Source organism: Sapajus apella, unplaced genomic scaffold (assembly GCF_009761245.1).
Source record: "Sapajus apella isolate SASKATOON/1434 unplaced genomic scaffold, GSC_monkey_1.0 scaffold18, whole genome shotgun sequence".
NCBI classification, from domain to species: domain Eukaryota; kingdom Metazoa; phylum Chordata; class Mammalia; order Primates; family Cebidae; genus Sapajus; species Sapajus apella.
In genome coordinates, this window is record NW_022436958.1 from 4,423,910 (window position 1) to 4,441,060 (window position 17,151).

The 17,151-nt window shown below is 33.1% G+C and overlaps 1 protein-coding gene across 2 annotated transcripts in view; it reads right to left on the reverse strand.

Annotated features, from left to right (window-relative positions):
- Nucleotides 1–17,151, reverse strand: part of LRP1B (LDL receptor related protein 1B) — a 1,894,725-nt gene that overhangs the window by 53,019 nt on the left and 1,824,555 nt on the right. For both annotated transcript variants that reach the window (XM_032286208.1, XM_032286207.1), the window contains exon 84: nt 15,456–15,617. In XM_032286208.1, coding sequence (XP_032142099.1) covers nt 15,456–15,617 — 162 coding nt within the window. The remainder of the gene's footprint in view (nt 1–15,455; nt 15,618–17,151) is intronic.

The window sequence follows — 17,151 nt, forward strand, 5'->3', positions numbered from 1 at the left end:
TATCTTTGCTGTTCTTTTTCCTTTCTGTTTTTAAAATGGAAAGTGCCCCATCTCTGTGGATATCTTAGGACCTACCCAGCAGTTGGAATATTAAAAAATCCTGCAGCAAATGCAGCAGACCCACAAGATGCCTGCATGATAGTAACATACCCTGTAATCTCAAAGCTCAGGTACACAAGCTGGCATTCCCACACCTGAGCTGAAGGTTCAAATGTCAGGTGTTATTCTCTGCAGCCTCTCATCCCAACCCAAGTTTGATGTATGTCTCTCGATGGATAATTGGTTCAAAGCATGGGATTCTCACATTTGAAATAAAACAGTTAACCATCAAGGTGATCCATTCATTATCAGGCATGATCAACTTTCGGTCACTTTAAACAAATTAGAAACCAAAGTAACAGCCAAGAAATAAAAAAGTAAGACACACCTACAGTATTACCATTTACTTCCGTCTAATTTAGGATAAGAACATTTGGATTTTCTGAAAAAGTTTTATGATTCTTAAATATGTTAATAAAAGTAATTTTGGTCTTTTATTACCTAGAGAATCATAGCAGCAGACAAGAGTCAGTTTTTCATCTAGCATGGTTTAGGAGGCAAAACACATAAACACATGGAGTAAACTTATATACATTTGTATACAATTTGTATACAATTTTATGTCTTCGAAGAATTAAATCAGGAAATTGAATAAAAATATTTAAGTAATATTAGGATTTATCCTTTTTTACATCCCTCAAATGTTTTACACAGCCTAAGATTTTTAATAATTAAAGTTTATTGCACAGTCCTAAATATACCTTCTAAAGTCAGAGCTGTGTTTAATAAAGTAGGCAAACATTAAATCCAGGTATGCCAATTAAATATTCACTGAGGAAAAAATGTCTGCAAAACTCTGATTAGAAATGATAAATTTTCATCAGGAAAGCATGTGTAAGGAATACCACTTTCTAGTTTACTAATAAAAATAGTAATGTATTTCAAATATTTCTGTATAAAGTAATTTTTAAAATTAAAGAATGAAATCTATTTGATCAGTGACATCTCTAAGTGTCCAGGGAGAAGGAAAACCTAAAACTCAGAAAGTTAATTGTCAAAAATTTGATTTGAGTGAGTCACATATGGGGTGGGATTTTTAAAGTACCAGCATTTAAATTTTCGACAGACTGCCGTTGTAAAATGCATATTAACAATGACGGCATCGATAGTTCTCAAAATAGTCAAAAATCAACTCATAGAACTATCATAATAATTTTTTTAATCAGACAAATTTATATAAGGCATTCATAATTTTTGTTTATAAACAGTGTTTTGGATTGAATAGTTCTTTATTTTTAAAGCAGTTCAGCTATAAAAGATTTTAGCAAGTAACTATTTATAAAGTGGTAAAGAGGCATTTGAGACTTGTGAACAAGCTGAGTTGCAGATGACAGCTAAATATGGTTTATCAGATAAGGCTAACTGAAACCCAAATAAGTGAATAAGCATATGATGGTCTGAAAAAAGAATGGAAATGAAGCATGCAAATACAGGCCATGCCTCCACAGTCATAAACAAGCCATTTGCCATATTTAGGCCCTAATTTCTCTATCAAGACACTGAATATGTATTAAGATTCAATTAATTTTAGCCTAATACAATTTATTAACATCTACTGTGTTAGTATCTACAGTGTTAATATTGTACATGTCTCCAGAGTGCCCAAACACTGATAGAATCCTAAAGGCTAACATAGTTGAAAACGATTAAGATCTATAATAGATTTTCATTAACAAATACATGGCTTTTTTTTTCCAAAAAAAAAAAAAAGTTATTCAGAGCACAAAGTAATTACTCAGTTTTCGAAAACTAGAAAAGAAGTCAGGGAGAAACAGAAGGTAGAGAAAGCTGAATAGGGGGTAATTATGAAAAAGATTATTTCAATCTCAGAAGCAAGCATCTTTAGAAGCCATTGTCAACACCTTGTATGTAGCCTAACTGGAGGGCAGGTAACACCTCACCTCATCATACGAGAGAATACGAGGTCATCTTATACACACCTATATAGTTCCGGTGTACAAAATTTTCTCTTTTCCTTTCTTTCCTTTTCCTTTTTCATTCTTTCCTCCTTTTTTTATCTCTTTTTTTTCTCTTTTATGTCCTTCCATTCTTACTTTCTTCCTTCTTTCAAGCTACTCACTTTAAATCTATATGTTGAAGTAATGATTTCTGATATAAATAAATGTACTTTGCTTCTAGTTTTTTTCAATGTACAATGAAACCAAAAATATGAGTGAAAAGTTAAACGATAGCCAGATAAATCGAAAGATAGATGGATGATAAATATAGATGCATATTTATCTCCCCATGTGTATATATAGATAGATAGACAGATAGATCTGCATCTATATATCTTGCTATCACCCCAGTGTAGAAATCTATCTCTTATATATATTACTTATCTATCTATCCATATATATATGTAGATAGATAGATATGAAAACATCTATATCTATATATATGTGGATAGATAGATATGTGGACATATATATGGATATATGGATATAGATCCATGTATATAGAAAGATATAGATCTATACATATAGATTTATATATATACAAATCTATAGATATCTATATAGAGATATATATGTCTATATATGGATATCTATATACCTATCTATATCTATAAATCTACATACTTATATATACCTAGATATCTATATATACCAAGATATCTATTTTTATATATACCTATATATATATATATACCTAAATGTCTATATTTATCTATATAACTCTCTTTGAATAGATATGCAGATATCTGTATACCTATTGATAACAATAAAGATACAAATAAGTATATCAGGAAGTAGTTAGATCCTTAATTACCCTTCTTTACTTTTGATTGTCTCTAGCCTCACTACCTGACATATAACATGTTTGCATATTCTTTATAAATAAAGCAGTACAATAAGAGCAATTTTCTGTTTTATTCATAAGAAAATCCCAAGCCTCAGTGGCTGGCACACAGTAGATGCTCTACTAACATTTACTGAATTAATAAATGAGCACTTCCCCTTGGAAAGCAGGACAGTACAGAAGGCAGAGAACAAGAGTAATGCTGCTGATTGTTTAGCTTTAAAACCCTTAAACAAGTTATAAATTTTTATAAATATTGGATCATCTAAGGCTGTTTCGTCCTATTCTGAAACTAACTGAAGTTTGCCAGGATGAGTTTGTGTTCAGATGGAGGAAGGAAAGAGGGAGACTTGAAAAGTAAATCGCTAGGGAAACAAAGACAGATGCCATCAAATGACAATAAGAGAGCTCTTGAATATCTAAAAGACACTCAGACGCTGCATCAATGAACCAACTATTGGCCTCTCTAGATATGCCATATGAATGAAAATGTGACTTGCCAAATTCCCAGATATGTGGCATTCCACAGAATTAGAGTAAGCTTTTCAGCGTCCAGTGGATTTCATTTTGTGGTCATAACCTAATCTGTGCATGGAAGTAAGTCCAATCATAAAACTATTTTCATCAATGGTCTGATCTACTTATTTTCAATGACTCAATGCAAAAATCCATTCTAAATTTGTGGATCATTTTAGAAATTATAAAGTGAAGCATCTGATGCTATATCCATAAATGCCATAAAATTAATATGCTTATTTTCATTATCTAAATTATATGGTACCTAAAAATATATAAGACCTGATATATATATGTATTATCATCATAAGCATTCAAAGTATCGATTACCATGAAAATTATAAAAATAATTATTTGCATTTAATTTTACAATTTTCAGAACACTTTTCTTATAGATTATCTTACTTTAAACTTACAATTTTAGGAAATATTAACATTTATTTTTTACAAATAATGTAACTGTCAGCTGTGATGATAAAAATAATAATCTGAGAAACCAAAGTTATAGACTACTCTTTGTAACTCTATCCAAATTTACTTTAGTTTTACATAATTTACAAAAAGCATATTTCAATTCTGCATCATCACCTCAAAAACCTATCATTTCTTTCACAAATCTAGGTTCTCATTTGACATATTCTAGGAGTGTGAACTCAGAGTATATATCCAACAAATTTCCACATTCACTGAAATTGTATTAAAACATTTTATTTATTTATTTATTTATTTAGGTCTACATAAATGATCTGACCAAAAAGATCAGAACCTTAAAAGAATCAGAACCCTACACTACTTTCAAGTGTAAGGAGTAGTGAAATCAGGAGTTGAAAAATTCTAGCTTAATTCCAGTTCTTCGTGGTCTAGAGACACCACAGAGGTGACCTTAATTGTTGGCCTGAGATGTTAATGGAGCCATCAGTTAAATAAGGTGCCATTCATTATGTGGTCCTATCCATCTGAATTTACTTGTTTCTGCCACTAAGTTGATTCATTTCAGTCCATTAATTTTCAAGGAAAGTTTGCTCTTAGAACATTATTAATTTTCCGAGTTTTCAAAACTAACAAAATACAAATTATTTTAGCAAATTGAAATTTAGATCATATTATTATCTTGGATTTAGACATGGATATTCAAATGATATTGCAAGTAAAAGAAAAATCCAAATGTAGTCACCTGACCTTTGAACTAATCTAGTACTATTACAAACCACGTGGCTTCCTATTCTCATGGTGCTCTGTACTTACCATGTATCTGATTCTGTGAAGCAACCCCGGCTAGACTGGTTTTTCTCTTAAGAGTTTATTTTCATACAATTGAGCATCTATATTGTGAAAAATTATTGGCTGTCTCTGACGTGGCATTTAATTTAATTTAACTTGGCTCTTCTAACTTTTACTTTATTTGTTGGAAAATGTAGTGGATTTTAAAATGTCTACATTTATGTAATCAGATTTATGATATATTTTTGTATCCATTAAAATGAAATTAAATGCACTATTTCATAGATTTTCTATTTTTGCTCTTACATATTCTTTATTTAATGATAGGCTATATGACCATGGGGTAAATTATAAATTTGTCCTCCTCCTTTCACTCACATTTATACCCTTGGACTCAGAACATACAAATTTAAAATTTGGGGATTTTTTATTCCTTGACAGCTTATGATAACATACTGACTCGTAGTCTCCTTTGCCATTCTTATCTCTAATAAGGATAAATACCAAATGTTTCTAGCAGTATATGTACAAAAGAGGTTATATCTTTTACATAAAACAGACTCATAATACCAGTTTTCAGTGATTAAATCTTTACTAGTTAAACATAAAGGTTATCATATTACCTATAAGAAAGGAATTTTATTTCTTCTCCTTAAAACATTTAAAAATTTCTAACTCATAGCATTTTTTTCAAAGCATGTTGGTAGACATTGTAAATTTGATACAAAAAACTATGTTTAAGAGTTACTCTTAAATATACATTTGAACTTTTAAGGGTGATTTTAGCAGAGGCATTTAACTAGCAACAGTTTGCTTGCTTTGAGGTAAGCCTCAAATAAATATTTTTGTTTAATCTGTATGTCTCTGTATAATTTATGTGCTACATTGTTTTTAAATACTCAATTCTGTGTTCAGGTAATTATCTGTGAATCCATGCAGTTTTCTTAACACCGAGTATAGCAGAATTACAGACAGGGCTTCTATTCATGAAAAGCCATGTATTTTTTTTTTCAGGGGGAGATTTCCAAACAGATTATTTAAATGCAAATCCATTAAAACGTTACTATTAGTTGTGAGACATATCATTTTTCAACCTACAACTAAGTACCTTTGAGACGCCTTTCATTGTCTTTATACTGCTTTGTATATGGACTCTTCTTTAAATTGAAAAAAGAAGGGTCAAAAATCTGTCTGTAATGCTGATATGGCATAAAAGTAGAAGACTAAACTACCTTGGCATGAGTGAAGGTGAAGCATTGTGAGATTAGTTTCCTCAATATCAGGTGAAGCTGGCATGGACAAGAGTTCCTGCTATGATGCCAACAAGAGTAATCAAGCATTCTTAAAGATTTTTTTTCAGCAATGTTCACCAAAATTACTAAATATAATTACTAATATTTCAAGTGCAAGTTACATGGTATAGAGACAAAACTTTATCAATAGTTTAATTTTATAAACATGCTGCTTAAATTTCAAATAATTGTATGAGAAATAATGGTATGCTTCTAAGTAGTATGAAATAAAGCCCACTTATGATCTTTTATCATTTTTGACTATGCAACTCAAAGTCAGCTTTATCTAACTTTTAATCTAAAAAGATGTATCAGTTCGTTTTCTGTTCATCAAAGTTATACAGGCCAAGTGTCTTCAAACAACTTTGATACTGATATATCCCCAACGCCTAGAGCAATGAATGATATTTAATGTTGTTCAATACATATTAGTTGAATTACTTAATTTTAACAATCAGAATTTTTAGTTTTGACTCACATATGATTTAATAGCTGCTTGGAAAAATATACCTTGGTTTCCAATAAATTTCTTTTTATGTATAAGCATGTATGCCTAATTTTTTTCTCTTATTATTTCTACATTTAAAAAAATTAAGACATAACATTAAAATAAAAATCTGTTTGACAAATGTAGTTTTACTACTGGGTCACAATGATCTTCAACAAATTTTTATAGCCCTGACAATTTTTTTGAAATAATCTAGGGTAAAAGAATAACTAGAATAATTAATTATCTTACCCTTACCTCACCATTCTCTGTCATGATCACATTAGAAAATAAATGTATCTATTTCTTTCATATTAATTTAATCTAATTTTTCTTTTATACCTTTTTTTTTTTTAACTGAAACATAAACACTCACTTTCTCGTGGACCATCATGGATCTTCATGAGTTATTAGGAAAACATGGCCCAGAACTCTGATCCTGCCTTTGGAGAGGTATCTTGCTAGAGCCCAGGAAAAACAAAACAAAACAAAACAAAACAAAAAAAAAAAATTGGACCTAGCAGGCTGTAAACAGGATCTTTCTACTTTGCTTTTTTTGCATCCAAACTCCTAAATTCCAAACACTGAGTTCACTTGCAAGATTGATGAGTTATGCAAAACATTGTGCCCTGTTTTATATTCTAGTAGGGTAGCTGGTCATTAACGATATGAATATAAAGTGGAAAATGCCAAAGAGAAGTGCTAAGATTCTTGGGAAAATGAGAGTTAAGGAGACAAAGCAGGGGAATTAAAGAGGTTTAGCAGGCAGTGAGCGTCTAACGTGTCAAGAAAAAGAGATATTAACAATTATATCGGATGCACTTTGCAGGCAATAAACAGGTTTTCAAGGTTGGAATAAAAGATACATAAAGCAATGTGGTGCATTAGCCCAGACAAGCGATGATAAGAACCTGAATGAAGGCAATGCTTATTTTCTCATCAAGAGGAAAAGAGTTGGGAGACAGTAGACAGGGCTCCAAAACGCTGAGCTAGTCTACGTGTGAATGTTCTAAAGAATCTTAAATATTTGAATACTGAGGAAGGGGTTAGTTCTTACGTGTACTTTCACTTTCCAAATCACCATTCTTTCTCAAAACTTTAGGCTCCTTCAAATTGACCTTCATATTAACAGGAACAACTGAAAATATTTTATTTTCTTTTCCTAACCATTTGTAAAATTCTTCAGTTTCTTTTACCTGGGCCTGCCGTGGGCTTAACAGCTCAAGATTAAAATTCCTATTAGTGCCTCTTTTCTATGGTATAGAAGCTTGAAAGACCAGGTTGAGCCAGTATGCCATTTGAGCTCTGCGTGCACTCCTAGTGAATCTATAAAAGTTGCATCATGGTGAGCAGGATATTAAATGGCAGAAAAATATATTATACCAGGAGAAGCAAAGTTTTCAGAGTCAGATCCAGAAAGCTAAAAACTGTGGCTCCTATGCTCTCAAAACTGCAGGTTAGGGAAAACTGCTTCATCTCATTTTGTTGGCACTTGTGAATTTAGACTAATAATATTAATCTCAAAGTATTGTGTGAGCATTTGTTGAAAGGATATATATTCTCATATTCGATAAAATAATGTGTCATAGCAATAACTCTGTGACTAAAACATTACACACGTTTACTAAGTGTGATTTCTCTTGACAGCCTTCCCCTAGAAAAATCTAATAGAAACAGGAAAAATAAATTTCCAATGCCATTCCCTTCTGGGCTTGTGCATGTGCTGGTCCCCCTCACTCATTCTGTTTCTCATCTAGTTAGCTTCTTAGTTTCTTCTGATCTCAGCTTAGACACCACTTATTTCAAGAAACTTTCTTTTTTTGCAAAGGTAGCAAAATATATATTTTTAAATTTTTTAAATTGTACTTTAGGTTCTTGGAGTACATGTGCAGATCATGCAGGACTGTTGCCTTGGTATATACAGGGCAATGTAGTTTGCTGCCTCCATCCCCCTGTCACCTACATCTGGCATTTCTCCCCATGTTATCCCTCCCCAACCTCTCCATCCTCTGATGTCCCTCGCCTAGCTCCCTCCAACAGACCTCAGTGTGTGAAACTCCCCTCCCTGTGTCCATGTGTTCTCATTGTTCAACACCTGCCTATGAGTGAGAACATGCGGTGTTTTATTTTCTGTTTTTGTGTCAGTTTGCTGAGAATGATGGTTTCCAGATTCATCCATGTCCCTACAAAGGACACGAACTCATCCTTTTTTATTGCTGCATAGTATTCCATGGTTTATATATGCCACATTTTCCTTGTCCAGTTTATCATTGATGGGCATTTGGGTTGGCTCTAGGTCTTTGCTATTGTAAACAGTGCTGCAATGAACATACCTGTGCATGTGTCTTTATAATAGAACAATTTATAACCCTTTGGGTAAATACCCAGTAATGGGATTGCTGGGTCAAATGGAATTTCTATTTCTAGGTCCTTGAGGAGATGTCTATTCATCTCCTTTGCCCACTTTTGAATGGGTTTTTTTTTTTTTTCTTGTAAATCTGATTTAGTTCTTTGTAGATTCTGGATATTAGCCCTTTGTCAGATGGGTAGATTGCAAAAATTTTTTCCAATCTGTTGGTTGCTGGTTCACTCTAATGATTGTTTCTTTTGCTGTACAGAAGCTCATTAGTCTAATTAGATCCTATTTGTCTATTTTGGCTTTTGTTGCCAATGCTTCTGGTGTTTTAGTCATGAAGTCCTTGCCTCTGCCTATGTCCTGAATAGTTTTGCCTAGATTTTCTTCTAGGGTTTTTATGGTGTTAGGTCTTATGTTTAAGTCTTGAATCCATCTGGAGTTAATTTTAGTGTAAGATGTCAGGAAGGGGTCCAGTCTGCTTTGTGCACATGACTAGCCAGTTTTTCCAGCACCATTTATTCAACAGGGAATCCTTTTCCCATTGCTTGTTTTTGTCAGGTTTGTCAAAGATCAGTTGGTTGTAGATGTGAGGCATTTCTTCCAAGGCCTTTGTCCTGTTGCATTGTTTATGTCTCTGTTTTGGTACCAGTACCATGCTGTTTTGATTACTGTAGCCTTATAATATAGTTTGAAGTCAGGTAGTGTGATGCCTCCAGGTTTGTTCTTTCTGCTTAGGGTTGTATTGGCTATTACAGGCTCTTTTTTGGTTCCATATGAAGCTTAAGGTTTTTTTTTCTAGTTCTGTGAAGATCATTTGTAGCTTGATGGAGATAGCACTGAATCTATAAATTACTTTGGGCAGTATGGCCATTTTCACCATATTGATTCTTCCTAACCACGAGCATGGAATGTTTTTCTATCTGTTTGCGTCCTTTTTTATTTCCTTGAGCAGTGGTTTGTATTTGTCCTTGAAAAAGTCCTTTACATCTTTTGTTAGTTGTATTCCTAGGTAGTTTATTCTCTTTGTAGCAATTGAGAATGGGAGTTCACTCCTGATTTGGCTCTCTGTTAGTCTGTTATTGGTGTATAGGAATGCTTGTGATTTTTGCACATTGATTTTGTATCCTGAGACTTCGCTGAAGTTGCTTATCAGTTTAATGAGATTTTGGGCTGAGACGATGGGGTCTTCTAGATATACAATCAAGTCATCTGCAAATAAAGACAATCTGACTTCCTCCTTTCCTAATTGAATACCCTTTATTTCATTTTCTTGACTGATTGCTCTGGCTAGAACTTCCAATACTGTATTGAATAGGAGTGGTGAGAGAGGGCATCCTTGTCTAGAGCCAGATTTCAAAGGGAATGCTTCCAGTGTTTTCCCATTCAGTGTGGTATTGGCTGTGGTTTTGTCATAAACAGCTTTTATTATTTTGAGATAGGTTACATCCATACCTAGTTTATTGAGAGTTTTTAGCATAAAGAGCTGTTGAATTTTGTCGAAGGCTTTCCCTGCATCAATTGAGATAATCATGTGGTTTTTGTCTTTAGTTCTGTTTATGTGGTGGATTACATTTATAGACTTGTATATATTGAACCAGCCTTTCATCCCCAGGATGATGGGTACTTGATTGTGATGGATAAGCTTTTTGATGTGCTATTGCAATCGATTTGCCAGTATTTTATTAAAGATTTTTGCATCTATGTTCATCATGGATATTGGCTTGAAGTTTTCTTTTTTGTTGAGTCTAAGAAATTTTCTTAATGGCTAAATTTGATGGTCTTTCTGTGGGTTCCGGTAGCCTCTGTGTTTCACTAAATTGACCTGAAGTAACTTGTTTCCCTTTCAAAATCACAGATTACACTATGAGTTCATTGAGAATAGAAAATGTTTCTGATGTCACCATTTCCTTTCTTAATGCCTAACATAATGACAGCCTCATTGTAAACATCGAAACATATTAACTGGTGAACTGACTCATGACCTAAAGCTACGCTAGAAGACAAGCGATAAAAATAGTCCCATCGTGTCATCAAATATGGATAAGCTCATATCTACGGTACATAATTGTTTTATAAGCTACTTTAGAGTCTATGGTTCTAATACCAATTACAAAACATGATATCTTTGGACTACTGTAGGATACTCCTAACTCTGTAAGTGGAGACATTCATTAAGATAGAGACATTACTTAATGTGTGTACTTATTGAGACCAGTGAGTGTAAGCCATACAGGTACACTTCTGATAAGTCTAGTTCTAATTAAAATTATAATGGTTCCTCAAGCAGATTACTAGAGGACTTTGAAATTATCAATGAGAGGACAAGCAGGTTATCATTTAATTTGACTACCTAGTTTGCAGACACAGATCCAATCTGTTTAATTGGCCTCTTTGGCCTAATATTATTATCATTTAATCACAAATAACTTCAGATATTTATTGACCTCATACTTAATACCTAGATTTAAATCCAAAATGTCGTGCTCAATTGTTTATTTTTATTTATACTAGGAATCCTTGTTCTAGAATAGCAAGAAGCACAGCCATATTTGTTCTTTAACAACTTACTTAAAGAACACTTGATTTTACTCTTGCCATTATTTATCTTTGTCTCTCCTCTCTGGGCTGCTGCTGTTAAAATTAATTTGCATTTCAGACCTCAGGATTTTATATTGCTATTAGAGTTATGAAATGTTTTTACTCAGCACAACTAAGAACTGATGTTTTACCTCCCACTAATGGACCTTTAATTAGGCACTGTAATGAACCATTCTGTCATTCCTTCTTTTATAGAGAGAAGATTTTGTATATGCAAGATACAATTTTGACAGAACACCAGGTCTACTGAACCTTGTCGGCTTACATCTAATAGACCCTAAATTTATTATGCTTTTGTCAGGTGTTGAATTTGTCATTTTAATGACACTGTCCACAAACTTATTATGCTGCCAAAAAAACAGCATCACCATACTGCAAGAATGTTTGTTGACATCTTGATCAACAACTCCTGGGGTCCAATTCTGACTATAATATTACTACTTCGGGACCTTGAGCAAGTTATTTAACCTCTGTCTAAGGATTAATTGGTTAATTTTAATAAGTGCTTTGCAGTAAAAGGTGGGAAGTGCTCTGACTACTAATCGTGATAATAAAATTATAATGCAGCTCTTTATAAAGCATCAGGCTACCTCAGACTGTGGTTCTATTAAGTTGTCAATTAAAAATAAGCTAACTAAATTTATTCTTTGGAAGGATTCAAACTGCTATACAAACTATGGCCAGGAAGTATTTTTAAACTTAGTTTAAAAAGAATTAAGAATACTGTTGTTTCAGCTAAAGAAAAATAAAAACATGGGGGGAAAATGACATGTTCTATGATGTTCTACCAACTGAGAACCAAAAGACAGAGAAGAAAATACAAGCTCTATTTGAACCACATATAGATACAAGATGGTTGAACACTGATTAAACGTAATTTTACATTGAATGTAAATTGATTTTAAAGTGATTGTTTATTTGTTAATATTTATTCAAATTATTTTTATTAATTTACTTATTTATTTGTATGACTGTTTGTTCTTTTATTCATTTGGCAAGTGCCATTGTTGGTTGTAGTTTCAAAAGGATCCCAGACAAGTAATAGGAATGCATATAATCAACAAAAAATACTAGATAAAAATGATCAGAATCAGAAGAGGAGGGTGAGGTTGATTCAAACTGAGAATTTCAACAATTTCAAAAAGAAAATGGTGTTTAGGCTGGGCAGAGTCACAATGTCAGGGAAGCTGGCTTACTATAGGGAAGGGCAATTGGTGTGGTTTCACTAGAATAAAAGAGAGACTGCAGACTTCGGATGGATAGTAACAGGGGTCTTCATTAAGTGGGATAGCAGTGTTTCCTTCATTTGCATGGAATCATTTGGAGTCATGACAATGGTGGAACAGAAGAGAAAAGCAAACAAACATGAGTTAGTGGATAGAAGTTGTGTTGGGATATTCTGCTGTGTTGAAAGAAGAGGAATCAGAGTGTTGAGAATGTGAGCAATGCATGAGGAAGGATAATGCAGTTTTACAAAATAACATAGAGATGCATGGGTGTCACTGGAGTGCATTCTCAAATAAATTTCTAGCCTGTGAGGAACATCATTTAAGAAATAAGGTAGGCAACGTGAAAAGAAACATTGGCTTAGGATAGGGGCATCTACTTAAGAGGTGGTTAGCCTAATATGAGGAGAATGAACATTTGGAAAAGAAATCAGCAACTTAAAAGTAAATGTTTTCTTGCTTCTGCAGAAGTGGCCCCTCTGTACCATCAGAGGCAAGATATTAACTATTACACTTGACTCTCAAATAAGCCAATGGTCATAGCTTGACTCTGTGCTGCTCCATGTAGTTCCTAAAATGACCAAAGACCTAGGTCACTCTCTGTGAAAACTCAATGATATTTAATGTAACTTTTGAGAGTGTGACCTGAACCCTGAAGCTAGATTGCCTGTTTAGAATCTTGGCTCTCACAAATGCTAAATTGGTGATATTCAGAGGCCTATTTAGTTTTTCCTGGTGTCCTCTTCTGTAAATGAGAGTAAAAACAATATCTAGTTTATTGACAAGATTAAATGAATTAATAAAACTAATGCGAAAAAAAGGAATTAATTACAAGTGTCCTTGGATGTAGAAAAACCTCAATGAATGTGACTGTGATGGAAAGCAATTTTATTGTGAATAAAATGCACGACTGTGACTGGCTTTTTGAGAATAAATAGTAAGGGGCAAAGAAAGGGAGCATGGAGATCCATTAGCAATAATCCAGGCAAGAGATACTGGTAGAATGGAGTGGTGAGAGTGTTCAGATGCTTAGCATATTTAAAGGTAAAACTGGGATTGAAACAGGAGGTAAAAGAAAAAAGGGATCAAAAAATTCTTTTTTTTTTTTTTCTTTATTTTGGCCTGGGCCATGAGTACGTTTTCTTTTAAAGAGATAAAAAAGACTATAATACAGATTGAGCATCTCTAATTAGAAAGTCTGAAACATGAAATATTCAAATATCCAACACTTTTGAAAACCAACATGATACCACAAGTGGAAAATTTCACACCTGACCTTGTGTAATGAGGGCAGAGAATTAGTAAAAAATACCTATAAAATTACCTTCAGGCAATGTGTATAAAGTGTTTATAAAACAGGAATTTTGTACTTAGACTTTTGTTATATCCCGAAGATGCCTCATTATATATATGGACATATTCTAAAATTTGAAAAAATCTGAAATCCAAAATACTTCAGGTCTCAAGCCTTTCAGATAAGGGATACTCAACTTATAAAAAAATCTTGGGGTAAAAACAAATCAGTTTAATTTACAGCTATAACAAGCTGTAAAATAGACAATTGTTAAATAGACAATTCCAACTTATCTTCTGGAATTTGTGCAATTGGGTGAAATTCCCCAGGCAGTAGGTCTCAATCTTCATTGCCTATATGAAATATCTGAAAGATTTAAATAATATAGATAACCCAACACAGGCTAATGGAATCAAAATCTTTGTAGATGATGTTTTACGGAGTAAATTACTAACTACTAAAATTAGATGTAAAATAAGAATTGAAGCTTGATTATTACATATGGCAACATGGAGGACATTAAATAAAATCAATTAACTTGAATTTCTTGAAATATCATTCCGCAGAACAGTTGAAGACAAAAACTTGACAGAGGTGAGATCAAAGGAAATATATAAATAGAAGAATTTTGGAGAACAACAATATTTTCAAGTAATTCTGCTAACAAAGAGAGAGACAGAGAGCAGGAAAATAAGGTTATTATAAGAAAGAGATGTGGGCACAAGTGAAGGTTTTTCCACAAAGAACTTGGCAGATAAGAAAATATTCATGAAGCAGGATAAAGAGGGGACAATTGTGGGAGATTTGTTCATGAGTGGCCAAGAGGGTTCAGTACATGAGATGGATAGCACAGGATTAGATATAGCATGGGGTTCCTAGTAATAAGGAGAAAAACAAGTACATGGGCATAGGAGAAAGCAGCTCAGGGGATGAGATGAGCTAGTGCAAGTTTGCGGCAGCTCTCTTTAGATGGGTTCTATTTGTATCAATGAAATATAAAGCAAGTTTCTCAGTTGAGGGTAGAGTTGGGGAGAAAGCATTGAAGGTTTCAGGAGAAGGAGAAGGTGTGACATAGACATCTAGGGAAGTGGGAGACTCGATGGATTAGGAAACTACATAGAAAGCCTTAGTAAGTGCCCATTTGAAATTAGTGATAAAAATTGAAATGAGACCAACCAATAAAATTATGCGTATTTCTTCAATTGCATTCATCTATGGGATGCCAATTCAGAAAAGATGAAGAATTGAATTTAACTATGGTTAGGGTTTTCCAAGAAGTGCAAAAGAGGGGAAGAGAGAGCAAGGGAGCTAAAGGTGTACATGGGGAATGGTTATAATAATGGACCATAGAATCAAAGCTGAGGGAAGAAGAAAAATAAAATCTTTACAATAATAGAAAGATAAGAAATGTGTAAACAATTGTTGGAGTCACAGAGACTGAACCTGAAAAATAGGGGACAGCTAAAATTAAGATAATGGAAGGAGTGGGTATAGGAAATAAAAAGATTAATGTAAACATCAAAGCATGCTGCCAAGCCGCCCTCTGGGTGCTGCTTTTACTTACAGTACTGACATCTGTCTCCGGTATATTCTGGCTGGCAGTGGCAGTAAGGCTGGTTTCCAGCAGTCACAATGCAGGTTCCTCCATTTTGACAAAAATCCTCACAGACTGTCTTACCACAGTTGGGCCCAGTGAAACCAAGTGCACAGCTGCAGGTGGGTCTCCCTATTGGAAACAATAAGTAACCAAAAGCAAATTATTTGACTGAAATACTTTATTTTCAAGAACTTTCATGGGATAAAAGTTGAGAAGTTAGGTTTCTGGTTAAGGCCTGTCCACAATTTACTCTGTGACTTTAGGCAGTAACAAGGCTTCATTGGGTCTCAGTTTTTCATCTGTTCAAGAAAGTCTAGATTAGAAGATATCCAAGTTTCCATGCAATAAAAAAATCAAAGATCATTTCATAAATAATTACACTTGTATGCATGTATTATATGCTTAAAATACTTCTTAGTTTTACTTCTGTTCTCGTGTCCATATTGGCCCTTCCAATTATTTTTGTTCTACTCATATGTGGTAATACAGACTATATTTCCATTAGAACCTAAATTATAATTTCCCATTGTTCAATCATCATCTACCAGCCACCACTGAATCTACATAAAACATTAGCTTACACATGTTACGGATAAATCTTGTAATAAGTTTAAAGTAGACATGTAATTTGTAATAATTAGATTTTGTAACATTAGCTATTTTATTTGACTTAAATGCACATACTATATTTAGTACATAAGTGCTTACAAAGTCTTATTTTGTCCAATTTTTATATTGTTATTCATGAGAATGGACTTGTAGTCTAGTAAACAATAAGATGACTTAGAAGTTGAATGTGAACAGCATGTCAGACCAAATATGACAGATCATCTGAGTATTTTTTTTTTAATTTTCTCTGTGGGGACTAACATCAATATGAAAGGGAAACAATCCTGTATGGTGTTTAGAACATAATACAGTTACTTCTTGTGTATTAAGAATAAGTCTCTCTAACTGATCAGGTTGTCAAGGACTGAAAGAAAATGAAATATGGAAGTAGCTCTGTAGGAAAGGAGAAGAAAAAAGAAAATCAAACTAATGGATATCATTTAAATGGTAAAATAATAAGTTTCAATGTTTGCAAAAATGTAAAGAAACAACATGAAAGAGTATAAGAAAGAGATTTAGTTATAGATTTCAGTTAACTAAGACTCAGACAATATCAATAAGTTAACTAGCATTAGAGAATATTGAGGCCATCTCTCTCTTATTTTTGTAGACTTACAGAATATTCATGCCATTTCTCTGTCATCTTTGTAGATATAGAAGTATAATTAAACTAGTTAGAGAACTGCATGAGTGTAAATCTTACTAAGACTTGAAGTATGAAAATTATATAATTGTTCTCTATTGCTATAGATAATATATTGAAGAAGTCTAAATCTTTTGAGAAACATTCCTGAGTAAATACAATACTTCCAAATAAAATTCATATACGTTTCAAGAAAATTAGTAAATTGAGGCTCCATAACTTATTAACTTTACTTTGAACAGACTCTACACGTTCAAAAATGCCAAAAAGTGTTGCTCTAAATGAACAAATTAATATACATTTTATGGTAATAATGCATTAAAACTTAGCATTTATGAATGTTATTAGTTTGGTGGCAGATAAACCCCTATTAATGGCCTAAGAAACAAGGTAAATTTTATGACATTAAAA